Source organism: Pongo pygmaeus, chromosome 11 (genome assembly GCF_028885625.2).
Source record: "Pongo pygmaeus isolate AG05252 chromosome 11, NHGRI_mPonPyg2-v2.0_pri, whole genome shotgun sequence".
NCBI classification, from domain to species: Eukaryota; Metazoa; Chordata; class Mammalia; order Primates; family Hominidae; genus Pongo; species Pongo pygmaeus.
In genome coordinates, this window is record NC_072384.2 from 132943175 (window position 1) to 132969738 (window position 26564).

The 26564-nt window shown below is 53.8% G+C and overlaps 1 protein-coding gene and 1 long non-coding RNA gene across 4 annotated transcripts in view; one reads left to right on the plus strand and one right to left on the minus strand.

The window, feature by feature from the left end:
* Positions 1–18919: 18919 nt before the first annotated feature.
* Positions 18920–26564, minus strand: part of LOC134737718 (uncharacterized) — a 12362-nt gene continuing 4717 nt past the window's right edge. Inside the window, exons 1-6 of one of the 3 annotated variants that reach the window (XR_010122899.1) lie at positions 26153–26447; positions 25444–25600; positions 24126–24317; positions 23508–23798; positions 20916–21127; positions 18920–19589 (exon numbers count right to left, since the gene is read on the minus strand). This is a non-coding gene — a long non-coding RNA (uncharacterized LOC134737718). Of the gene's footprint in view, positions 19590–20915; positions 21128–23507; positions 23799–24125; positions 24318–25443; positions 25601–26051; positions 26448–26564 lie in introns of those variants that run through there. The other 2 variants (XR_010122898.1, XR_010122900.1) reach the window with 2 other exon arrangements.
* ALPP (alkaline phosphatase, placental) overlaps positions 23284–26564 on the plus strand; it is a 4165-nt gene continuing 884 nt past the window's right edge. The window contains exons 1-11 of the mRNA XM_054477509.1: positions 23284–23444; positions 23534–23650; positions 23764–23879; positions 24072–24246; positions 24323–24495; positions 24743–24877; positions 24977–25049; positions 25180–25314; positions 25403–25594; positions 25814–25930; positions 26055–26564. The exon at positions 26055–26564 is cut by the window's right edge and continues 884 nt beyond it. Of these exons, the coding sequence (XP_054333484.1) occupies positions 23369–23444; positions 23534–23650; positions 23764–23879; positions 24072–24246; positions 24323–24495; positions 24743–24877; positions 24977–25049; positions 25180–25314; positions 25403–25594; positions 25814–25930; positions 26055–26353 (1608 nt within the window). The 5' untranslated portion in view covers positions 23284–23368 and the 3' untranslated portion in view covers positions 26354–26564. The remainder of the gene's footprint in view (positions 23445–23533; positions 23651–23763; positions 23880–24071; positions 24247–24322; positions 24496–24742; positions 24878–24976; positions 25050–25179; positions 25315–25402; positions 25595–25813; positions 25931–26054) is intronic.

A 26564-nucleotide genomic window follows, 5' to 3' on the forward strand; every position in this document is an offset into this window, starting at 1 on the left:
CCTGGACTCAATCAGTCCTCCACTTCAGCCCTCTGAGTACGTGGGACTACAGGTGTGCGCCACCATGCCCAGCTAATTTTTGTATTTTTTGTAGAGTTTCACTGTGTTGCCCAGGCTGGTCTTAAACTCCTGGGCTCAAATGATCTGCCCGCCTCGGCCTTCCAAAGTGCTGGGATTACAGGCATGAGCCACTGTACCCAGCCTAGCAAGGACCCACGATCCTGTTGAAGGAAATATTTTGAACTTTTTGACAACTTTGGCAGATTTCACCGGAATCCAAATCCTAAATTAAGCCTGTTGGCCTAAAATTAACTTTGAGATTTTTTTCAGGAGGGCCCCCTGGAGAGTCTCAAAGGATGTCTCTCTCTTCTTGGGAAGATATTAAATGATTAGGCTTATTTGATTAATAATATGAGAAGGCTTGTCAAATAAGAAATGGTCTTTAACTTTCTTTATCTTTAAGTGTGTTATCAAAACATGTGCAATTGCATGAGATTCCTAAAATACTGACGTGTCATATTGCAATTATTCTATGCGCCACACAAATACTAAAATGTCCTTGTCAATTGTAAACTCTCATCAGACCTTTCACTGTGGCTATTCTGGGCTTTTATCATCCAAAGTTTTTTAATTTTTTTTTTAGTTTTTAGTTTTTAGAGACAGAGTCTCCCTCTAGACCCCAGGTTGGAGTGCAGTGGTGCGATCTCGGCTCACTGCAACCTCCGCCTCCTGGGTTCAAGCGATTCTCCTGCCTCAGCCACCCGAGTAGCTGGGATTACGGGTGCATGCCACCATGCCCGGCTGATTTTTGTATTTTAAGTAGAGACGGGGTTTCACCATGTTGGCCAGGCTGGTCTTGAACTCCTGGCCTCAGGTTATCTGCCCATTTCGGCCTCCCAAAGTGCTGGGATTACAGGTGTGAGCCACTGCGCCTGGCCCACAGTTATTTTAAATTCTTCTCTAGAAGTATCTGCAATCAGCTATAATCCAAAATTGCTAACCAAATTAAGCAAAACACATGAAATTAAGTAATTGGTAAGGATAATGTTTATATTACTTAAATGTTTTATTTTCCAGATTCGAGTACCTTTTCTGTCATAAACTATTTATAGTTTGCAGTCATTTGGTAATGCATCCTTCGTGACTATGGGTGAAAGCATTTGCTTTTTCTCCCTACTTGATTCCTCCAAAATTCAGAAACTATTTGTGAATATTCTTATTTTTATTTATATAATTTATTTATATAATCTCTTTTGTTGTTGTTGTTGAGACAGGGTCTTACTCTGTCACCCAGGCTGGAGTGCCATGATGCAATTATGCATCCTGGCCTCAAGTGATCCTTCTGCCTCCGTCTCCCAAGTAGCTGGGACCACAGTTGTGCACCACCCTGCCCTGCTAAGCTTTTAAAAATATTTTTGTAGAGATGGGGGTCTCACTACATTGCCCAGGCTGGTCTCGAACTCCTGGGCTCAAGCGATCCACCCACCTCAGCCTCCCAAAGTGCTGGGATTATAGCTGTGGGCCACTGAGCTCAGCTTCTCTCTCTTTAAGAGCAAGATACAATTAGAAACATTGGTTGTATCACCAAGGTTTGGACTGGATGTTATATTTAACAATGTGCATAAAATACCTGGCTTCAAGAGTTCCCAGTCTTACAGTGAGTGAATGAAAATCGTCACTTCCAGGCAGGCTCAAGAACCTTAAGACTGTAAGGTGAAATCTAAAGTCGGCCTTGGAGCCGGCCGTGGTGGCTCACACCTATAATCCCAGCACTTTGGGAGGCTGAGGCTGGTGGATCACATGAGGCCAGGAGTTTCAGACCAGCCTGGCCAACATGACAAAACCTCGTCTCTAATAGAAACACAGAAATTACAGCCGGGAGCAGTGGTTCACACCTGTTATCACAGCACTTTGGGAGGCTGAGGCGGGTGGATCACCTGAGGTCAGGAGTTTGAGACCAGACTGGCCAACATGGTGAAACCCCATCTCTACTAAAAATACAAAAATTAGCTGGGTGTGGTGGTGGGTGCCCATAATCCGAGTTACTTGGGAGGCTGAGAAAGGAGAATCGCTTGAACCCAGGAGGCAGAGGTTGCAGTGAGCTGAGATTGTGGCACTGCACTCCAGCCTGGGCGACAGAGCCAGAGATGGTCACACACACACACACACACACACACACACACACAAAATAAATAAATAAATACATACATACATAAATACATACAAAGTCAGCCTTGGTTTGTCTTCCTAGCTTCTACAGGCTCTAACCCTGAGCTTTTCTACATGAATGATGTGGAGAGAAAATGTTAAGCTTCTAAGGAAAGCAGAGTCCAGTGGCGATTAGACCGTAACCCTGTGCATTAGCTTCACGTCCTTGTTACCTGCCTGTAGACTGGATTAAATTCTAAGTTCCTCCAATATCTGGTCGTATCTAAATCCCAATGGAGTCCCCGGCCCTCTTCCAATGGAGACTAGGCATGCTTCAGGGCTTTCAGGGGAATTTCCCTTGTTAAATCTAACCAACTAGGGGACCTCAATATCAGAACTGGGGACAAACTAGACCTGTAGGATACCGTGGTCCCCTTGTCTCAAAGCAGTTGAGGCTATCTCTTCCTTTATAAGAGCCACAGAGAAGACAGCTGTGGGGTCCCCTCTCATTGTCTGTGTTCCACTCTGTCAGGCTCTCAAATCACATCACAAGCCACCTGGCAAACTACAAAGTTCTGTCTGTATCCCCACCTCACCTCACCATCACTCCATGTGCTTGCTTCTTCCTGCCACTTTCAACGCTCCCTCCTGGAGTGCTGAACCCATCCAGATGGTCGGGGTGGTCCCCATCCACCTCCTGGGAAACGACTTCTTAGAAACCTGCCAGGCCCACATTTCCTTCTCCCCAAAAGAAGGAAAGTTATCCTTGCCAGATTTGGCCACAGAAATGGCTTTTACTGAGATTCCCATCGACGCAGTTAGCCTTGCCATTGTGTCGGGAGTTGGTTCCTTCCTGCAGCTTTGTGGTCTCGCTGACTTCAAGAATGGAGCTGCAAACCTTGGCGGTGAGTGTTACAGCTCTTAAAGATGGCACAGGCCCAAAGAGTGAGCGGTAGCAAGGTTTATTGTGAAGAGCGAAAGAACAAAGCTTCCACAGCATTGATGGGGACCCAAGCACGTTGCCGCTGGTGGCTGGGGGGCGGGGTGGCCAGTTTTTATTCCCTTATTTGTCCCCGCCCATGTCTTGCTGATTGGTCCATTTTACAGAGTGCTGATTGGTCCATTTTACAGAGTGCTGATTGGTGCATTTTACAAACCTCTAGCTACCTACGGAGCACTGATTGGTGTGTTTTTACAGAGCACTGATTGGTGCATTTTACAAACCTCTTGTAAGACAGAAAAGTTCTCCAAGTCCCCACTTGACCCAGGAAGTCCAGCTGGCCTCACCTCTCACCATCACTACCCACTCTGCTGTCCAAAAGCTACCTGAGTCTTGGGGCACCATCCAACACCAGCGACAACCCCGTGGGATATAGCTAGGGACACTCGCAAGGATGCCATTTGCTCAGAGGGATTGGCTCTAGTGAAGGAGCTGGATCAGGAAGGTTTCTGGGGTCCTAGTTTGGACTAGGTTTTGTTCAGAATGGATATGTGGGCCGGGCACAGTGGCTCACACTTGTAATCCCAGCGCTTTGGGAGGCTGAGGCGAGCAGATCATTTGAGCTCAGGAGTTTGAGACCAGCCTGGCAAAAATGGCGAAACACCATCTCTACTAAAAATACAAAAATTAGCTGGGTATGTTGGTGCACGCCTGTAGTCCCAGCTACTCAGTAGACTGAGGCAGGAGAATCGCTTGAACCCGGGAGGAGGAGGTTGCAGTGAGCTGAGACTGCGCCACTGCCTCCAGCCTGGACGACAGAGTAAGACTCCATCTCAGAAAAAAAAAAAAAAAAAAAAAAAGCTGGTGGGGGGGGGATTTGTAACTGCATCAGAATAATCTGGTTCAACTTTGTTTTTATTTTTTTTTTTTTTTGAGACACAGTCTCATTTTGTCACCCAGGCTGGAGTGCAGTGGCACAATCTCGGCTAACTGCAACCTCCACCTCCCAGGCTCAAGCAATTCTCATGCCTCAGCCTCCTGAATAGCTGTGACTACAGGTACACACCACCACGCAAGGCTAATTTTTGTATTTTTAGCACTTCCTCTGATTAGGGATATAGGCCTCGGTTAGAGGAATGAAATTGTTTTTAGTAGAGATGGAGTTTCACCATGTTAGTCAGGCTGGTCTTGAACTCCTGACTTCAAGTGATCCACCCACCTCAGCCTCCCAAAGTGCTGGGATTACAGGCAGGAGCCACTGTGCCCAGCTTGGTTTAATTATTATGTAACAAAGTTGTGAGTTGTTTTTCAGCGGCGGTGGACCCCCAGGTTAAAGTTCGCATACTTTGAGCGTGCCCAGGTGAACAAAGCATGCCACGGTGGGGGGACCTAAGTGCTCCAACCAAGGAGCAAGAACTGATTTAAGAAGCAGATGGAGCTCTGGTGTCACCCCCATGGCAGGATCCAGTAACATCACACCTCGTTACCCTATGCTTCTAAAATTTGACCCAGTGCCCAGCTCACAGACACGCTGCCTTGGGAACTGTCCCTGCTGGTTCCCTGTTACAAGTAACAAAATCCCATTGCTAAATCCTCCTTGGTTATGGTCACTGGGTGATCATTGGGTGATACTGATATTGAGGCAGTAGAATAGGGTCTGGACACAGGGAACCTAAGGCTGTTTCGCACCGACTTCCTAGAACTAAATTGAAGGCAGAACCCTAACTTTCCATGCCCAAGTAACAAAAGGACCACAGGCTACTCCCTTTGCAACTCCCGCCCCCACCTTTTCTGCTAGGCAGATGGGAAATTGGCTGTCCACAACCAATCAGATTGATTGAAAGTCCAGTCTTTGTTTGCAACTTTGTAACTTTGCTCCAGCCTCTGAATGGCTACTGTCCACAACCAATCAGACTGATTGCTGGCCACATCTTCTTTTCAATAGAAGTATAACTTTGTAACTTCACCTAGTCTCTGATTTGTTGAACAGGAGTGTAACCTTTGTAACTTCGCTTCAGCCTCTGGTTGGCTGCTTTCTGCAACCAATCAGACTGATTGCAGGCCACCACTTCATTTACATGAGGTGAGCATGACATGGCCAATGGGAAACTTCTAGAGGATATTTGGACCCAAGAAGATTCTGTATCTGGGCCCTTGAGCTGCTTGGTCCGCTCCCAAACCATGGAGTCTACTTTCATTTTCGATAAATCCCCATTTTCATTCTTTCTTTGCTTCATTCTTTCTTTGCCTTGCTGGGCATTTTGTCCAATTCTTTGTTCAATACGCCAAGAACCTGGACAACTTGCAGTCACAACCCTCCACCAGTGACAATATAGTTTAGATTTGTGTCCCCACCCAAATCTCATGTTGAATTGTAATCCTCAGCATTGGAGGAGCTCCCTGGTGGGAGGTGACTGGATCATGGGGTAGGACTTTCCCCTTGCTGTTCTCGTGATAGCGAGTGAGATCTCACAAGATCTGGTCATTTAAATGTGTGCAGCACCTCCCCCTCCTCTCTCTCTTCCTCACTCTCTGGCCATGGAAGACGTGCCAGCTTCCCCTTTGCCTTCTGCCATGATTGAAAGTTTCCTGAGGCCTCCCTAGCCATGCTTCCTGTACAGCCTGTGGAACTGTTAGCCAATTAAACCTCTTTTCCTATAAATTACCCAGTTTCAGGTGTTTCTTCGTAGCACTGCAGAATGGACGAATACACTCACGGAGAGACAGGATCCACCTGCTGTGTGGTAACATCCTAACCCAGCACATCTGGGGCCCATTAAGTCTCCATGGGGTGGTGGGAGGAGCGTTAACAACAGAGGCAGCACCTGGCACCTTCTGCAGGTGATGGGAAGACCGAGGGCAGGAAAAGCAAACATGCTTAGCACTGTGTTCAGCCCAGGGCGACTCTGAGATAAGAGAGGGGCCAGAGCCGGATACAGCTGGGAGGAGGTGGCCTTACCAGAGGTTTGAGGAGTGCACGGGAAAGTGCACAGAGCCCAGCGCAGGATGGCAGCTGGGCTCTTATTTCCTTGCAGCCTTTAGGGGCTACCTGGCTGGGGTGGTGGCCCTGCTGAAGAGAACCTGCCCCTAGCAGCCGTGGGGGCAAGAGCACCTTTCAAAGGTGAACAAATGTGCTCCAATTTGCAGCAGCAAAGCTGCCAGAGGTCCCAGGAAGCCCGGGTTCATCTCACTTACCTAGCCATCTCTGGTAGCATCGGTGTTTGAGAGCATGTATGCAGGCAGAATAGAGGAAAAAGACCTGCACCAGAACACCTTTCCAGAACACCCTTCTCCCTTGAACACCTGAGTGCCCAGAGCCCGGCCCCAGGTCCCAGCAAGCCTCCTCCCCAAAACCACCATAGCCACTGGGCCTCCCTTTGGCAAGGCCTAAGGGCCCAAATGTGGCCACCTAGCCTCTGGGGACTTCCTTCCTTTGGAGCTAGAAAAACAGGTGCAGAATGTGCCTGGCTGCAGCAGGGCCCCGCCCACTCACCTATAGAAAGGCCCTGCCGTGGACTGAGCCTCCCAGCCCAGGAAACCTGGCTCTGGCCTCCCCTGCAGGCCTGTGATGTCTGGCTCCAGAGGCCTTCTCCTCTGGGCTTTTCCATGCCTGTGAACTGGGACCCATTCATTTCCCTGTGGTTTCATGGAAACGTCCAATGCATTCAGGAGGTTGCAGTGCGTCCAGGAGGAGAGGGGTCAGCGAGAGGCCCGAGCTGTGACTGGTGGGCCACCCAGCGGCCACGGCACCCTCTGCTGGAGACTGGCAGCAGGGTGCACGGCCAGTTGTGGGTGAGGGTCCATCAGTCAAGCAGCTGCACTTTCTCCCCATCCCCCTCCCCCACCCAGGCCAGGGGCTCTGCCTGCAGCTCCCTCTCTCTAGGCCTCCACTTTCTAGCTCCCAGGCCCCCAGCCCCACCTGGCCTGGCCCTGGCCACCAAGATCTCTTCCACTTTCCCTCCCCAGCAGCCTGCAGTTCAGTGCTCCGTAGACCCCTGCCTCCCGGGGCCCTGCGGTTTCCACCACACTACACTCCATTTCCGGCTGCTAAGAACACGGCAGGTTCTACGTAAAGGTGGCCGCCACCTGCATCCCATGGGTTGCCCAGCCATGGAGAAGAGGCCATGGTTGGGTACACAGCTTCTGAGACAGGCCCAGCAGCTGCCTTCATGGCCTCGGCAGAGCCCAGGGCTCTGGAGCTTACAGGGAGCAGGTGCCCAAGTGTGGAAAATTTGATCTGCCGAAGAAATGAGGCTGAAATTGGCTGGGAGCAATTCTTATCAAAGCCACATTAGCAGTTTTCAGCAAGAGCTAATTGAACAAGCTCTGTGAGTGGCCTCATTCCATTAGCAGGAGCCTCCCACAGAATGTGACAGAATGGTCCTAGTGGCTGAGGGCAGAAGGGGCTGCTTCTCTTGCTTAAGTCTTTGAAGATGAATGCTGTTTAGCTTTAGCCAACAGCCATGCCCTTCTGTCCAGGCCCAGATCAACTCTTAATCATTTCCAAAGCCACTCTGAGTGTCTCGGGAAAGGAAGGGTTGGGGTGAATTTCTCATCAATTTGGCAGGTACATTGGATCCTGTGAGGAGAGTATGAGACTGTACGAGGGGTCCCTGTGCTAGCCCCAGATGAGAGCCCTGACTCCCACCTACCCAGCCCACCTGCTCCGCACAGCTCAGCTCAATTCTCCGTCCCGGGGATGGAGTGTTGGGCTTGGCCTGCACCTTCCTGTCCCCAAACTCCACTGGGGACCCACCTTCCAGCCACCCCAGGGTGCCACCACCCAAGCCAGGGGTCATTCCCACCTTCGTTCACTCCTACTCAGAGCCTACCTGTTCACTCTGCCCCCATCTGCTACTTGCAGCATCAGGACATGAGGGCAGCAAACAGCCCCTGCAACTGTCCTCAAACATCATGGCCAAGGCTGCGACTGGGAAGCGGACTCTCTGCGGTGCCGGCTCCCTCCTCAGTGCCCTTGACCTTTGTCTGGGTCCCTGCTTGATGTGGCCCAACTGACTGGGCCAGAGCTCCACAGGCGTTGTCCCAACTCCCAGCCCCAGGAGGGAGGGAGAGGCTGAGACCGAAAGGGAAGCAGAGACTCAGCCACACCAAGGGCCCTGGCAAGGTGGACCTCTCCTCCAAAACCTCACCAGGCTTCACGTTCAAGGTCACCAAGAATGCACTTGTTCTCTGTCGAGGGCAGGGGTGACTCCTGGGACTGTGCTGGGCTCCAGGGAGGGCAGGTAGCGGAGTTGCCAGGGAAGCAGCTTGCCTGAGGTCTGTGGTCTTGGCAGGGGCTTCAGCAGCGGCCCCGCCCTCTCTCTGTCCCCTCCCTCCTGTCCTTGTCCTCGTGTTTACTGAAGACCATGAGGAGGGATGTGGAGAGCCCCTGCAGGAACTGAGAGCAGGAGCCTGGCTCAGTCCTGAGAGGCCCCCAGATATTCAGTTCCTAAACCCATAGAGGGTGGGGCACGGGCATAGAGGAGAAACCAGGGCCGCCCCGCACAGCCCTGCTCTTTCACCCTGCCTGACTGGTGGCCTCCTTAGCCTGCAGCCTCAGTGCTGCCCGCTATGGGGCCATGCTGCCTCCTGCTGGCCACACTGCAAAATGCAGCCCAAGGTTGGCCTGGAGGCTCCAGGTGTCCCTCTTCCCCCAGGCCTGCAGCTGGGCTGGAGGGGGAAGGGGCACCAGGGAACAGCCTGGATGCTCCTGCCCAGGAGGATTGTCCGACTGCATGGGGAGAAAGTCCAGAACCGTGCCTGGCACATGGTAATCTTTGTGGAGTGAGAGGGCAAAAGTATGCATGATTGTGTGCATCTGAAGCATTTCGGTGCTGATGGCCTGACCGAGGGCAGATGACAGATCATGTCAGATATTTCTGCAGCAGGAATGGCTGCATTCTCCTAGCTCGCCTGCCAGGGAGCTCAGAGGCGCCCTTGCCCAGGAATCCGATGGCAGGGAGTCACCAGAAGGTCTGTGGTACTCCTGTTCCTCGGCCCCGGGAATGGGGTGGGGACAGGGCAGGGCAGCAGCAGAGAGCACAAAAAGGTGTGAGGGGGTATGCAGTCCCCAGTGAGCATCTGCATCAGGACACCAGGGGTGTCCCAGGGATGGCTGGGCCTGTGGGAAAGCCATGGTCCCCACCCATCCCACCCGACCCTGAGCCACCTCCACCAGCCAGGAGGGGCCAGGGCCCTTCATCAACCTCACCCAGGTCATCTGGGGAACTGGGCCACTGCTGAGAACAAAGCTCAAATGTGTCTGGGAGTGGAGGCTGTGCCCACGTCCCCCAGAGACTTGCCCCTGACTTAACCCAGGACCCAGCAGGGGCTGGAAGGGAAGTGGAGTTAGGGAGCTGAGCAGGTCACCACCAGCTGCGCCCTGGATTCCAGGGCCTGTGTACACAGAGTAACGGGAGCCGGCTGTCTGTCTGGCCAAGGGCACAGGAGGGTGAGTGTGTACAGCAGCCAGGGAGCAAGGGAGCCAGCGAGACACACAGGAGTGACCTTGCACCTCTGCAAGGAACCCGTTCACTCGCTCCCAGACAGCAGCACTGGCCTCGACACCCAACCCTGAAAGCTCGGGGACTGCAGGACAAACAGCTTCAGGGGTTGTGGCCCCAGCTGGGCCAGGCTGTGTACTGGTCCTAGAGACACTGGGTGTCTCCTCCTGCTCCAGTCCTGCCTCCTGCCAGCACGAGGGCCTTTGGAACTCAGCCCTCTGTGTCTCAGCCCCTGGGAGGGTCAGGTGGTCTGATATGAGAAGGGCCAAGGCTGGCAGTCTGGAAACTTCCTCTCCTGGCTGCTGTGGGGTGAAGTACTGGGGGACACAGAGGTGCTGGGGTGAAGCGTGGCTTCAGCTGGGCAGGATCAGTGCCAGAGGGCATGAAGACAGCCCTGACCAAAGGTGGGCCTGGGTCCAAGAGGAAGTGCCAGGAGCCTGAGGCCCGTGTTGCTCGAGGCAGGGGATGCCATCCTGGGCTTTGTCACCTGCCACCCGCTTTGACCAGATCAGCCGATGGACTTGGCCGCCTTGAGCAAAGACCCACAGGCTCCTCGGTTTCCGCTTGTGTCTCCAGCAGACAGCGTCTGCAGCCCCTGGTCCCACATGGCCACAGGCCTCCTCCTCTTTCTCCTGCTTCCTGGGCTAGAGTGGCAGCCCCAGCCTCATGCTGGGGAGGGGTAGACCAGAGATCGTTCACCTGGTGATGCCCAGCAGTGACTCAGCAGCAATGGGACATGGGAGGCTCAGCTTCTGCCCCACTGCCCTGACAGTCAGCATGGGGTCCACCTCAGCCTCCTGGGGGATCCCAGTTACCGAGTCCTTAGCAGGGTGGGCCTGTCCAGGCCATTCTCAATCCCGCTGTCTTGAGGGCATCCAGGGGGCCCAGGCAGGCCAGATTTGTCTCCTGGAGAGAGGCACGGGCACCTGTGGCCTCCCCGCCTCCTGGCCTCCCCTTGGGTCCCCTTATGCAGAAAGGGCCCTGGCTCCAGGCTTGCCTGGCTTTGGGGACTGTGTTTATAGGAACGTGAAGGAATGAAAAGCCAGAGAATGGTCCGTGGCCGCTCTGGAAACTGTGTCCCCTGAAGACAAGGAAGAGAGCTGTCCCTGGCTCGGCTCCTGCCCTGAGTGACTGTTGATTCACAGTTCTCTCCAAGGGGACGTGGGCCTGTCCTAACGCCGCCTTAGGGGCTTGGCTCCAGCTGGCCCTGGGGTCTGCAGGTCACCACCTGCCCCTGTGCCTGGCTTTGAATTTCCTAACATCCAGAGTGCCCTGGGAGTGCAGTGTCCAGCCCGTTGTGTGCAGTAAACGTGGTGTTCATAACCTGGAGCTGGGCAGAAGAGGAAGGACAGAGTCCCCCTGCGGACCCTCGGGGCTCCGGATCCTGCAGTTCAAGCCTAGGTCACCCCGCAGTGGGTCCAGCCCCGCCTGCACTGACAGATGTCACCAGCAGGGGGCGCAGCGCTCCACTGCCACCGTTCTCTGTCCCCACCTCAGCACAGTCAGCCCTGGACCCCCCCACCGCCTGCTCCCTGTAGCACACAGAGCCATGGGCCTTCCCAGCCCCCATCCCTGGCCCTTGGTCACTCTCAGCTGCTGCCTCAGCCGAAGGTGGCCGGCAGGGCCTCCCTGAAGCTCCCTCCAGCCAGGCAGGGGTGGGCCAGGGCTGAGGGCCAAGGGCCGTCTCCAAGCAGTGAAGCCCTCCAGGATGGAAGGGCAGGTGGCCCCCTCTGTGTCCCATCCCCCTAAGTCCCGGCGAGCCCTCACCTGCCTCCTGCGGTGCCCTCTGCCCTCATCTATGTCCCCTGGGCTCCCCCAGCACTGTGGCCTCCCGGGTGGGGTTTCAGGACCCCCAGCGCCTCCCAGCTCACTCAGACCCCCTCCCACTGTCTGTGGCTCTGCTCTCTGGCACCACCTTCCCTCTCTTGGGGACAACCACAGTGGAGAGAGGCGGGGCTCTGCCTGTCCCTCTAATGCAGGGTGCTGGCCTTCTGGGGTCCTTCTGAGAGCTTGATGAAAGCTATGAGTTTACACCCAAGAAATTCTCTGGCACTGTTTGCACCAACAACATGCCCTACAGGTGGAGCCAGGCCCCCAGGTTGCATTTTGTAAGGCTTGGGAGCTCTCAGGATGCGTCAGGGACACGTAGCCTCTGACTCGCTCAGCTCTGCCCTGACCCAGGGCATTCATCCTGGAGCAGGCCACCGTTACTGACGGGTGAGCAGAGGCTTCCAGAGGCTGAGGGAGGGGCCTGGGGTCCTGCTGCAGGGACCAAGATGGAGCTGCGCCTCAACATCAGGCCCTGCCGTCCTTGTCTTCTCCCAGCCGGACTCTGTACAGGTCATCACCGTCTTCAGCCTGCTGGAGGGGGTCCTGCGGGCAGCCATGGCCCTCTAGCATTGTGCTGTCCTGAAGCGGCCAGGCACCCAGGGCCACCTGGGCCCCGCAGAGGAGGAGGAGGACTGAGGCTATTTGGCCCTGCTGCCTTTCAGAAATAGGAACTGTTGACACCAAGGGGAATTTTTAATTCTGTTTTTAAAATGTTTAAATTTTTCAGATTTAAATTTAATGTTTTAAATTTTTAAATTTAAATTTAACTTTTTTTTTAGAAACAGGGTCTCGCTCTGTCACTCAGGCTCAGGGTATGGTGGCACCATCGCAGCTCAAGTAGCTTCAAACTCCTGACCTCATATAGTCCTCCTGCCTCAGCCTCCCGAGTAGCTGGGGCTGCAGGCCTGTGCCACCATGCCCAGCTGTTTTGGGGTTTTTGTTTTGGAAAAATGGGATTTCGCTTTGTTGCCCAGGCTGGTCTCAAATTCCTCAGCTCAACCAATCTTCTTGCCTTGGCCTCTCAAAGTGCTGGGATTATAGATGTGAGCCACTGTGCCTGGCCTGTTTTTATTTTTATTTCTGGATTTTATTTTATGTTTGCCTCACAGTTTTTAAGCAAACTGCAAGGAAGACGGTGGGGCTAGAAGGAAGGCTGAGGCCTGGCCAGCAATGGCCCAGCATCCCCCTGAGTGGCCAACCCCCTTTTTCCCCCCACTGCCCTCCTCTGCCCAAGGAATGAGGGCTTTTCAGTAAATCCATGTCAGGGAGCAAAATCAAGTGTGGAGTGCCATCTGGTGTGTGGGGCGCCTCTGGGAAGCCTGGGCAGCGGAATGCCCCCTTGCACCCAGGGCAAGGGACCCAGCTTAGGCTCCAACCCTCGCTGCTGAGCCGATGTCACCATCCGGAACCTTCCTGTCAGTTCCAGCACAATTCAGAACTGGCTGCCTGGTAGATTGATGCCGGAGTCTCATTCTACGTGATTAAAAATGGAATTAGTATGCAGGACTGAGAGCGCCCCCATCACCCTGACACATGTGACTGTGTCCAACCCTGCCCCCACTTCCTCTCTGCACCAGCTCCGCAGGGCCTGGTAGGGGTCAGGGGTGCTGTGACACCCCCTCACCCCAGTTCCTCAAGCAGCACTCTGTGAGGTCCGGTGCCCAGCTCTGGTGTGAGTTGGTGCCCCGGCAGCGCCAAGGGAGCCTGGACAGAGGAGCCGGCCTCTGCCTGGGGGAGGGGATGAGGGCCCTCCAGTGCCTTCCAAACCTGGCCCCGTTGCCCACCCAGTGTCCCGAGCACCCACGGATCCCACCTGCCTCGGTCCCGAGCAGAGCTGGCCAGCCACTGGGCAGTCCCTTCTCCAGCCAGCCTGACCCCAGCCTGCACTCCTTCCCCCTCCGTAAGGGAAGCTCCGTGGCTTGGCTTCCTCGAGAGCTGCCAGAAACTAGGATGAAAGCCATGGTGAGCACGGCCTCTGTTCCCCCGCACCATTTCCTGGGGTGTCGGGATTAACAAGCTCATTTGATCTGGTTACAGTGAATTTTCTTCAAAGAAACACTCAATAGGGTCCTTGTCAGAGTGCCTCGCAGCGCCTGAACGACAGTGACTGGGCACGGCTGCCTTTGTTCTGCCACCGTCAGACGGGGCTGGCTGTGGGAGGTGACCAAACACCTGCCCTGGGAGACTTTCCCTCCTCCAGGGCTCAGCCACCTCAGACGGCCTTCAGTCTGTGTGTCCTGCCACCCCCAAGATGTCCCAGAGGCCACAGTCACCCCATCTGTTCCTGTCCCCAGAACCTTCTCCTGGAGCCAAGTATCTGCAGGGACAGACAGGCGAGCGTCTGGGGGTTTGGTGTTGGGGTGGAGAAGGCTGTGGGGTGCTGCCCCAGCCCAGGCAGCCTGACTGTGAGAGCCCCAAACAGGAGACATCCCAGCCCCTTCCCCTCCCCTCTACGCTGTGGCAGTGGGTGCTGTTGATGTGGGGCACGTTCTTGGCTTGTGCATTTCTCGGATGAACTGCATCTGTTGCCAGTAGAAAGATGCTCACATGTCTTTGGCTCAAGATCGACACTGCCTTTGGCTCAGGTTGGGACGTCAACTATTGCTACAGAGCAGTAATGGTTAAAAATAAGATTTTGGAATTTATTAAAATATTTGTGGCTGGGAGCGGTGGGTCACACCTGTAATCCCAACACTTTGGGGGACCGAGGCGGGTGGATCGCTTGAGGTCAGCAGTTTGAGACCAGCCTGACCAGCATGGTGAAACTCTGTCTCTACTAAAAATAACAAAAATTAGCCGAGTGTGGTGGTGGGTGCCTGTGGTCCCAGCTACTCGGGAGGCTGAGGCAGGAGAATCACTTGAACCCGGGAAGCGAAGGTTGCAGTGAATCGAGATTGGGCCACTGCACTCTAGCATGGGCAACAGAGTGAGACTCTGTCTAAAAAAAAAAAAAAAAAAAAAAAAGATTTTTGTCATTGTTCAAATACAGTTTAGACTAGGACTGACATGTAAAAATTTTGTGAGAGGATAATACATTTTGTTTTCTCCATTGTATGAAAGCGTTTATTGAAAATCAAGTGACATCTTTTACAAGGGAAAAAGTCACTTTTTCTTTAACATACAGTTTTTTTTTTAGTTCTGAATTAGAAATGGCATCTGTTTTAGGTCTCAAGATATAACTTGGCTGTTCCTTACTGTGTATGTATGTCGTTTTCTGTAGGTATAGATAATTATATATAAGCCCTGTACCAAATGGGAGTGATGGTGTATTTAGTAACTCTTTGATACCTTATGTTACCAAATATAAAGGCCAGGCACAGTGGGTCACACCTGTAATCCCTGCACTTTGGGAGGCCGAGGTGGGTGGATCACCTGAGGTCAGGAGTTCGAGACCAGCCTGGCCAACCTGGTGAAACCCCGTCTCTACTAACAATACAAAAATTACCTGGGCATGGTGGCAGGTGCCTATAATCTCAGCTACTTGGGAGGCTGAGGCAGAAGAATCTCTTGAACCCGGGCAGGGAGAGGAGTAGGGGGCAGAGGTTGGAGTGAGCCTAGATGGCGCCGCTTCACTCCAGCCTGGGCAAAAGAGCAAAACTCCTTCACACACACACACACACACACACACACACACACACACACACACACCACTTTCTCTGTTGCTCAGGTTGGAGTGCAATGATGTGATCATAGCTCACTGCAGCCTCGACCAAGCCGACTCAAGTGGACTTCCTGCCTCAGCCTCCCTGGCAGCTGGGACTACAGGTGCATGCACCACCACCACATCCAGCTAATTGTAATTTTTTGGAGACAAGGTTTTGCCGTGTTGTCCAGGCTGGTCTCAAGCTAATGGGCTCAAGGGATCCTTCAGCCTTGTCCTTCCAAAGTGATAGGATTATAGGCATGAGCCACTGTGTCTGGCCTTCCTTTAAAAATTTTGAAAACTTGGCCGAGCTTGGTGGCTCATGCCTGTAATCTCAGCACTTTGGGAGGCTGATGTGGGCGGATCATTTGGGATCAGGAGTTCGAGACCAGCCTGGTCAACATGGTGAAATCCTGTCTCTACTAAAAATACAGAAATTAGCCGGGTGTGGTGGTGGGCACCTGTAATCCCAGCTACTTGGGAGGCTGAGGGAGGAGAATCACTTGAGCCGGGAGGCAGAGGTTGCAGTGAGCAGAGATTGCACCACAGCACTCCAACCTGAGTGACAGAGCAAGACTCTGTCTCAAAATAAATAAAATAAAATAAAATAAAATAAAATAAAATTGAAAACTTGCCAATAAGGGAGTGAAACTGTTACCCTGAATGGAGTCCCTAAAGCTAGCCCAGTTTTGGCCATGTCTGCAGTGATTAATTTGTGTTTCATTTCAAAAGAATCCTCAGACTCCACAATCTGGGGATGGTCAGTGTGTTTCCATCATGCTTGAGCAAAGGACGGCAGCACGTGCATCCTGGGGAGCATGAACCATTTCTCCCATCCCCGGATATCCTGTTACTTGAGGATTTTTCTTCCCCAGAAACAAGCTGGATCATATATAAAACAATGAGGAGATGCAGTACCTAGTCTCCCTGAGTCTGTTTCCAACAGGCTCTAGTTCTCTGCAGACATGCCTCTCCGCTCTTTGAAACTGTGGAACTAAGCTAGCCATGGTGGCTTGAGCCTGTAATTCCAGCACTTTGGGAGGCCAAATGAGGCAGGGGGATCGCTTGAGGCCAGGAATTTGAGGCTGCAGTGAACTTTGATCCTGCTACTGCACTCCAGCCTGGGCAAAAGGGCAAGACCCCATCTTCATATATATATAGATAGATAGATGGAGTTTCACTCATTGCCCAGGCTGGAGTGCAGTGACGTGATCTCAGCTCACAGCAAACTCCGCCTCGCAGGTTCAAGCAATTCTCCCGCCTCAGCCTCCCGAGTAGCTGAGATTACAGGCATGCGCCACCATGCCTGGCTAATTTTGTGTTTTTTAGTAGAGGTGGGGTTTATCCATTTTGATCAGGCTGGTCTCGAACTCCTGACCTTACGTGATCCACCTGCCTGGGCCTCCCAAAGTGCTGGGATTACAGGCATGAGCCACCAGGCCCAGCCAAAAAATATTTTTAAAATTAAATTTTGAGGCCGGACATGTTGGCTCACACCCGTAATCCCAGCACTTTGGAGGCTGAGGCAGGCGTATCATTTGAGGTCAGGAGTTTGAGACCAGCCTGGCCAACAAGATGAAATCCCGTCTCTACTAAAAATACAAAAATTAGCCAGGTGTGGTGGTACACACCTGTAACCCCAGCTACTCAGGAGGCTGAGGCAGGACAATCACTGGAACCTGAGGTGGAGGTTGCGGTGAGCCAACATTGAGCCACTGGACTCCAGCCTGGGGGACAGAGTGAGACTCTTATCTCAAATTTAAAAAAAAAAATTAAATTTTGAAACCAGGGGACCAAGTTCTGTTGAAGACCTGGAAATTCCAGTAGGCTGAAGATCAGTGCAACCACCGTGGTCGGCCCTTTTGAGGTGCTGCTGAGCACCCACTCATCTGTGGGTGTTGCGGATTTACTACACTCAGATAAAGCCAGTGTTTCTGGAGTTCCTCCAGGGGAAACTGGCAGAGTTCAAAGCCCAGCCAAAGACCCTAAGAAATCATAAAGGGAACATACGCTTTTCTGGCTGTTATTGTTCTCCAGCGCCTTCCTGCCTCTGGATGGAAGGACAGCTCACTGCTTAGTATTTCAGAAGCTCTTGCTTCATCCGCCAACTCATCCACTGTTGGATGTGTCACCGAAGCCAATCTGTCCTGGATCACAGCGACCCCTTAACCCAACAGTTCACAGCTTTTTACATGTCCCTATCTGAACATCCAAAGACCCCTAAAAGAATTGTGGACTGAGTACTCCTTACGTGGACCCTTTTAGGGACCACGAAGCCCCCGTTTCTATTGGGCATCCCAGATGGGCTATCCCTTACCCTTCCTAAAAGAAGGCGAGCTCCTCTTTTCCCTTGGTGGTGAGCCAGACAGCACTCCATCTGACGGGCAGGCCTTAATGAGTCAGGAAGTCCTTCGGGCAGGCGTGGCTTTGCCTGGATGTAGTAATAACCTAACTGATCCCTAGTTAGAAAGGACAGCCTTAGTGACTGCTGCTACCCAAGACACAGACCTGTGCTCCTGAGGGCTGCCCTATGGATCAAAGCAAGCCAGATGGCGGCTGCTATGGCTGCCCAGCAAGTCCCTAGACTCCTTAGCTGGAGTAGTTTTATTATTATTATTATTTTATTTATTTATTTTTTTTTTTTGAGACAGAGTCTTGCTTAGTCACCCAGGCTGGAGTACAGTGGTGCAATCTCAGCTCACTGCCACCTCCGCCTCCCGGGTTCGAGCGATTCTGCTGCCTCAGCCTCCCATGTAGCTGGGATTACAGGCATGTACCACCATAAATACCCTGCTAATTTTTGTATTTTTAGTAGAGATGGGGTTTCACCATATTGGTGAGGCTGGTCTCGAACTCCTGGCCTCAAGTGATCCACCCACCTCAGCCTCCCAAAGTGTTGGGATTACAGGTGTGAGCCACCATGCCCAGCCTGGAGTAGTTTTAGATAACCGCATAGCTGTGCACTGTTTGCTTGCTGAACAAGGGGAGTGTGTGGAATTGCCAGCTCGTCTTGCTGTTCCCACAGTAATGCATCAACTGAAGCAGACACGCATGTTGAAATGACAAGACAGCAAGCCTCCTGGTGACCTACACTGCTTTTCAGGAGTATCTGGGGCTTTTGTTGTTGTTGTTTTGTTTTGGCAGGGTCTCACTCTGCTGCCCAGGCTGGAGTAGACTGACACAATCTCAGCGCACTGCAGCCTCCACCTCCTGGGTTTAAGCAATCCTCCCACCTCAGCCTCCCAAGTAGCTGGGGCTACAGGCATATGCCACCATGCCCAGCTAATTTTTACATTTTTTGGTAGAGACAGTGTCTTGCCATGTTGCCCAGGCTGGTCTCAAAGTCCTGGGTTCCAGCAATCAACCCACCTCAGCCTCCTATAAAGATGTGAGCCACTGCAGGAGGCCGAGGCAGGAGAATTGCTGACATATCCAGTTTCTTAGAAAAAAAACATTTAATAGAGATTTACAAACAGAAGCTATGTCTGAGTCTCAGGTAGCGGTGAGAAAAGATGGTAGCTTTACCCCCCAAGACCGAGGGCCACAGGGGAGGGGTGACCTCAAAGGGATGTGTAGGACAATTGAAATATGATAACATCAAAGTTGTTTTGTCCTAAGGGCAGGATTTACGGGAAGTAGGTGCTCCTGCACAAAAAACACGACATGAACGGGAAATCTCAGAGGCCCTCCGAGAACTGGCATTCATCAACCTGGTGGATCAGCCCCCAAGATGGAATTGCTTTGACACCCACACCACCTGAAATAATCTGGAGTACTGTTGGCTGCTGATGTGAGACTTCAGTTCCTGTCTTCTCAGCTTAAAATAATTTAAACAAGAGACGCAACAGCAAAGGAGACGCAGCATACGATAATTTATTGCAAAAGAAAAAGAATATCTTGAAAGTGAAGTGCAGAATAGGCAGAGAGAAGAATTCAGGGCAGGCTGCTCATAAAGATGAGACAGCAAAGGTTGGCATTAGGGAGACTCCCTTTATGGAAATCTTACATGATTATTCATGAGGGGTTGGGAAGAGGTGTTGCTAGTAAGCATGTTCTGGGTGGTCCTCTGGGTGCACATGTGAGTAGCTGTACATGCTGGTTCATACGTCGCATGTCTCATTAGCTTCTTAAATCTCCACCCGGGGTGTGATTTTTACTATTATAATGAGCAAAGCGTAAGTTTGAGGATAGGTAAAATCAAAATGCGCATGCTCTCTAGAAAGAAAAGTCCCCACTGAAGATAGCTTTGCGTGAATGAGCTCAATTACAATTCGAATGCTGAGGCTTATTGTGTTGACTGTGTGGTCTCCACGCTTGCTGCATCCCAAGAACATGGTCACTTCCTTGACGACCTGTCCTGTTTCAGTACCGCCCTTTGGAAATATGTGCATGTCACATTTTGAAAAATACTGGCTGAAATGAAAATGGAAAATGCAGCTGGAACAGTTGCATCTAATCTGGATCAAACGGCAAGCTTGTTCCTTCCTTTTCTTTCTTTCCTTTTGAGATATGTCAAACATTAAAACTGCAGAAAACAGAAAGATATGGCCTAAAGAAGAGTTACAGAATTGAACACCGAAGTAATACCACTCAGATCAAGAAATTGACTACGGCCAGGATCCCCCTACATGTACCCCGCCCCCCATTCAAACCCCACTTCTTCCTTCCCCACCAAAGGGAACCATTGACTTTGTTTTTTTTTTTTTTTTTTTTTTTGAGACAGAGTCTTGCTCTGCAGCCCAGGATGGAGTGCAGTGGGGGAATCACAGCTCACTGCAGCTTAACCTCCTGGGCCCAAGAGATTCTTCCACCTCAGCCTCCCGAGTAGTGGGGACTACAGGTGTGTACCACCTTGCCCATTTAATTTTTGCATTTTTGGTAGAGATGGGGTTTCACCATGTTGCCCAGGCTGGTCTGGAAGTCCTGGGCTTAAGCCTCTCCTCCCAAAGTGCTGTGATTACAGGTGTGAGCCTCCACCCCCAGCACGGCCTAAATTTTTTGACACTCCTTTTCTTTTAATAGCTTTTGGCCAGGTGCGGTGACTCAAGCCTGTAATCCCAGCACTTTGGGAGGCCGAGGTGGGCAGATCACTTGAGGTCAGGAGTTCGAGACCAGCCTGGCCGACATGGTGAAGCCCCGTCTCTACTAAAAATACAAAAACCAGCCAGGCGCAGTGGCTTACGCCTGTAATCCCAACACTTTGGAAGGCCAAGGCAGGTGGATTGCCTGAGGTCAGGAGTTCGAGACCAGCTTGGCCAACATGGTGAAACCCCATCTCCGCTAAAAATACAAAATGAATCAGGTGTGGTAGCAGGTGCCTGTAATCCCAGCTACTCGGGAGGCTGAGGTGGGAGAATCCCTTGAACCTGGGAGGCGGAGGTTGCAGTGAGCAGAGATCTCACCATTGCACTCCAACCTGGGCGACAGAGCGAGATTCTGTCTCTAAAACAAGTAAATAAACAAAAATTAAAAAATAAAAATACAAAAATTAGCTGGGCGTGGTGGCGGGCGCCTGTAATCCCAGCTACTCAAGAGGCTGAGGCAGGAACATCACTTGAACCTGGGAGGTGGAGATTGCAGTGAGCTGAGATGGCGTCACTGCACTCCAGCTTGGGGGACAGAGTGGGACTCCATCTCAAAAAAATATAAATAAATACATAAATAAAATAAAATAGAAACAGGGTCTTGCTATGTTGCTCACTATGTTGTGAATTTTTTCAGGTGCCTGAGCAAGACTGGAGACCAGACACACACCAATGTCACTTGCAGTAAACAAAGGATATTTGTCCACATTCAAAGTCTATGGTGACACCCTGGCCACATGGGGATGCTTGGCCACCCTGCCTCCTACCCTCATGCCAGAGTCGCCTGTCATAATGTCTGGTTACAGCCCTTCCTCTGAGGTCCAGGGATTTCAAAGCAGAAGCAGCAGGTCTTCCCGGGCTGGAGGAAGAGCTAAAGCCTCCATTCCTGGGATTCTTGGTTGCTGTTACCTGGGGCAACAGGAGGCCCAGGCTGTGGCGTGTATTCTCAGAGGATTGGTCGTCTTGGTCCTTCTGTTTCCTGGGAAGGAAGGGCTGGTCCTGTAGGGCCCCATCTAGATCCCTTAGCACCCTCTACCACCTGATGCCCTTGGTGATACCAAGCTCTGTGCAGTCCAGACCATGTTCCAGCTCAGTGCCCACCTTACAGGAATGCACCACCATGCCAGGCTAATTTTGTATTTTTTAGTAGAGATGGGGTTTATCCATGTTGGTAAGGCTGGTCTTGAACTCCCGACCTCAGGTGATCCACCTGCCTCGGCCCCCCAAAGTGGCCGGGCAGGGCTGAATTCACCTCCTCACCAGCTACCGCCAACCACGGATGAATGGCTTCTGCCTGCCTCCTGCCCTCCAGATCTTACCAGGGCATTTCACTGGGAAATATGGCGACAGCCCTTGCCACTCAGGGGACAGCATGGCAGGGGCTGGGAACGAATGTTGTTGCCAAACGACAACACCCAGCTGGGCCCAGTGGCTCACACTTGTGATCCCAGTGGTCTGAGAGGCTGAGGCAGGAGGATCACTTGAAGCCAGGAGTTTGAGAGCAGCCTGGGCAACAGAGTGAGACTCTACAAAACAAAACAAAAAAATTAGTCAGGTACGGTGGCTGGTGCCAATAAGCCCAGCTACTGGGGAGGCTGAGGCTAAGGCTGAGGCAGTGAGCCATGATCACGCCACCGCAGTCCAGCCTGGTGACAGAATGAGACCCTGCCTCAAAAAATAAATAAATAAATAAATAAATAAATAAATAAATAAATAAATAAAGAGGAAGGTGAGTGCAGTGGCTCATGTCTGTAAATTCAGACACTTTGGGAGGCTGAGGTGGGGGTTCAAGACCAGCCTGGGCAACATAGCAAAACCATGTCTTTACACAAAATAAAAAATGAGTCAGGTGTGGTGGCACATGCCATTGGTGCCAGCTACATGAGAGGCTGAGGTGGGAAGATTGCTTGAGCCTGGGAGGTCCGAAGCTGCAGGGAGCCGTGACTCAGCCGTCACACTCCAACCTGGCTGACAGAATGGGACCCTGTCTCCAAAACCAAAAGATTCCAGCTTGAAAAATAATTGTCGGGTGGTAGCAAAGGCTCCTGACTGGCCTTGACTTTAGAGTGAATCAATGAATTAATTAAGGGCCTGCCCGTTAGTGAGTCTCCTCTGAAATTTAGCCCAGAAATTTCCTAACTCAGCAAGATGAAGCAGGAGGTAGAAGGAACTAAGGGGGCAATAAGCAGGAGGCACGAATGTCCCCATGAGGGTGACATCTTCCCTGAGAGCCCCAGGACGACCAGCAGGAAGCCAGGTAGGGGGCAGGCAGGAGGATTCCAGAAAGCTCGGCCTGAGGGGAGGCCCGTGGGGGTGGTGGGGAGTGGGGCAGGAAAGGCAGAGGCTGAGCAGCAGGTGAGGTCCCCTGGGTTCTGGGGGCCAAGCCTGGGGCTCGGGGCAAGCAGGCATGAGTGGAGAAGGGGCTGCTGTGGTTGGGCTAGGGTGGACTCTCCCCCACCTGCGTCATCCAAACATTAGTGCGAGTGCACCCACACAAACACATACACAATCACACACAACATGTGAGCAATGGACAGGACTGGCCCGGCCCCACTCAGTGTTGTCACCATTGGCCCCACAGCTGCCCACAGCCCTAGAGCTCTGGGCCCAGATTCCTGCCAGCTCCACCTGTCCAGGCCAAGGTAAGATGATGGAGCAAGGGGGTGCCAGGGCAGCAAAGCCCCCCACGTGCCCCTTTCCCAACAGGGCCCAGGCTCCTGGCATCAGGAGGCTGAACCCAGGCCCTGGCCCAGACTGTGTGCTTCCAGCCTCCCCTCCTCTCGACACCAGAACAGAGCCTGGCCCCAGCTTCTGGGAAATATAGAAAAAAATGGGTGAATGAACCAGTGACAGGGTGTCTTGTTCCACACAAGACACAGTGAGCAGGGGTTGGGGGAGGGGCTCATGGCTGCAGGAGGCACACCACACTCACCCAAATGGCATCTGTACCCAATACCGCACCCTTCCCTGGGGGACACCTGGTCCCAACCTGAGCTGCCTTTCTCAGGACCCCATCCCCAGCCCGGCCCGGCCCAGCCACACCCTGCCACTCCCTTCAGCCAGTGTGGCTTCAGGTCAAGAGGCTGGGCAGGGTCAAGATGGCAACAAGGGGAGAAGCCGGGACACAGTTCTCCCTGATTTAAACACAGGCAGCCTGGAGTGCAGCTCATACTCCATACCCAGAATTCCTGCCTCGCCACTGTCCTGCTGCCCTCCAGACATGCGGGGGCCCTGTGTGCTGCTGCTGCTGCTGCTGCTGTGCCTGAAGCTACAGCTCTCCCTGTGCATCATCCCAGGTAATGAGGCTCCCCCAGCTGCCCCTACACACACACACAGGGCACCCCCCAGCCCAGGCTGACCTGATCTTTGCTCTCCCCCTGGCCAGTTGAGGAGGAGAACCCGGACTTCTGGAACCGCCAGGCAGCCGAGGCCCTGGGTGCTGCCAAGAAGCTGCAGCCCGTACAGACAGCTGCCAAGAACCTCATCATCTTCCTGGGCGATGGTGAGTGAGCAAGGCCTGTCCAGCGCCACAGCCCTCACAGCCCCGGCGCCCGGACACTCAGTGGTTCCAGGACAACCCTGGGGACCAAGCCTCACACATTTCTGTTCCTTCAGGGATGGGAGTGTCTACGGTGACAGCTGCCCGGATCCTAAAGGGGCAGAAGAAGGACAAACTGGGGCCTGAGATCCCCCTGGCCATGGACCGCTTCCCATACGTGGCTCTGTCCAAGGTAAGGGCTGGGCCACCTCAGAGTCCTCCAAGCAGAGAAGGGGAATCCTGGGCTATGGAGTGTGATAGGAGGCAGGGACCTTAAACAGCTGGGGCTCGAGTAAGGAGCTGGAGGCAGTTGGAATCCCAGAGGACAGAGATCAGGGTCTGTGTGTCTGCCCCAGAGAAGAGCTCAGAGTGTCTCTGTCCCCAGACATACAATGTAGACAAACATGTGCCAGACAGCGCAGCCACAGCCACGGCCTACCTGTGCGGGGTCAAGGGCAACTTCCAGACCATCGGCTTGAGTGCAGCCGCTCGCTTTAACCAGTGCAACACGACACGCGGCAACGAGGTCATCTCCGTGATGAATCGGGCCAAGAAAGCAGGTGAGCTGGGGCCCGCTGCGGGGTCAGGGCCAGGTCACAGACCTCCATCGCATATCCTGACCTCTATCACCCTTAGGGAAGTCAGTGGGAGTGGTGACCACCACACGGGTGCAGCACGCCTCGCCAGCTGGCGCCTACGCCCACACGGTGAACCGCAGCTGGTACTCGGACGCCAACATGCCTTGCTCGGCCCGCCGGGAGGGCTGCAAGGACATCGCCACGCAGCTCATCTCCAACATGGACATTGATGTGTGACCCCAGGGCCAAGGGCTGGGGTTGGGCAGAAAGTAGCAGGGAGGGGGCACCAGCTCAGACCCAGGCAACCAAAAGCCTTATCCAGGCCAGCAGGGTCTGGAGGTGGGGTTGGGGGCGTAGAAGGTGAAACCCTGGTGGGGCCATTCCCATAGCCTTGGGGAGGGGAGTCGGGCTGTGCATGAGGAAGTGGCACAGGGCCAGCCAGGTCCCCAAACCCACCTGCCCCATCCTCTGTTCCCAGGTGATCCTAGGTGGAGGCCGAAAGTACATGTTTCCCATGGGGACCCCAGACCCTGAGTACCCAGATGACTACAGCCAAGGTGGGACCAGGCTGGATGGGAAGAATCTGGTGCAGGAATGGCTGGCGAAGCACCAGGTGATGGGGGCTGGCGGGTGCAGGGGGCACAGCAGGGGGAGGGCAGAGGTGTGGGGCTCGGGGCTGTGGGCTGAGGCCTGGCTCTCTCCCTCCCCACAGGGTGCCCGGTATGTGTGGAACCGCACTGAGCTCATGCAGGCGTCCCTAGACCCGTCTGTGACCCATCTCATGGGTAATGACCCCCTTCCTGCCCTGGCATCCCTCAGATGGCCTCAGATGGCACCTTCTGAGCCTGCGTGCACATCCGCCAGCACCCTCCCACCCCCAGCCTGCCAGTCACCACGGGACCCCTTGTCCCACAGGTCTCTTTGAGCCCGGAGACATGAAATACGAGATCCACCGAGACTCCACACTGGACCCCTCCCTGATGGAGATGACGGAGGCTGCCCTGCGCCTGCTGAGCAGGAACCCCCGCGGCTTCTTCCTCTTCGTGGAGGGTGCGTGGTGGCCCCTGCGGAGTGGGGGTTGGGGGTGGGGGTTGGAGCAGGGCAGGTTCAGCATCTCCCCACTCTGGCCTTCCTGCAGGCGGTCGCATCGACCATGGCCATCATGAAAGCAGGGCTTACCGGGCACTGACTGAGACGATCATGTTCGACGACGCCATTGAGAGGGCGGGCCAGCTCACCAGCGAGGAGGACACGCTGAGCCTCGTCACTGCTGACCACTCCCACGTCTTCTCCTTCGGAGGCTACCCCCTGCGAGGGAGCTCCATCTTCGGTAGGCCTGGGGAGAGTGGCAGGTGCTACTGCATCAATTAAGTGGGTGAAATCTGAGCCTCAGTCTCCTCCTCTGGCAAATGGGAGTAATGCTGGCACCAGCCCTGTAGGGTCTCCTGAGGACTAAGCCCCTGACCAGGCAAAAAGTGGCGGTGCCTAGCACGTGGGAGGCACTCCACAGCTGTGTTCAGCTCAACCACAGGTACCCCTCTCTCTGCAGGGCTGGCCCCTGGCAAGGCCCGGGACAGGAAGGCCTACACGGTCCTCCTCTACGGAAACGGTCCGGGCTATGTGCTCAAGGACGGCGCCCGGCCGGATGTTACCGAGAGCGAGAGCGGTGAGTGCCGCGGGGTGGCCCCTGAGGGGGACCAGGGTGCCAAGGATGGGGGGCTGGCGGGAAGGGGTCACCTCCTGTCTGCCTGGAACTGAACCCTCCTAACGAAACTGAACCCTCCTACCAGAGAGCCCCGAGTATCGGCAGCAGTCAGCAGTGCCCCTGGATGAAGAGACCCACGCAGGCGAGGACGTGGCGGTGTTCGCGCGCGGCCCGCAGGCGCACCTGGTTCACGGCGTGCAGGAGCAGACCTTTGTAGCGCACGTCATGGCCTTCGCCGCCTGCCTGGAGCCCTACACGGCCTGCGACCTGGCGCCCCACGCCGGCACCACCGACGCCGCGCACCCGGGGTCGTCCTCGGTCCCCGCTTCGCTGCCTCTGCTGGCCGGGACCCTGCTGCTGCCGGAGACGGCCACTGCTCCCTGAGTGTCCCGTCCCTGGGGCTCCTGCTTCCCCATCCCGGAGTTCTCTTGCTCCCCACCTCCTGTCGTCCTGCCCGGCCTCCACCCCCGAGTCGTCATCCCCGGAGTCCCTATACAGATGTCCTGCCATGGAACCTTCACCTCCCCGTGCGCTCTGGGGACTGAGCCCATGACACCAAACCTGCCCCTTGGCTGCTCTCGGACTCCCTGCCCCA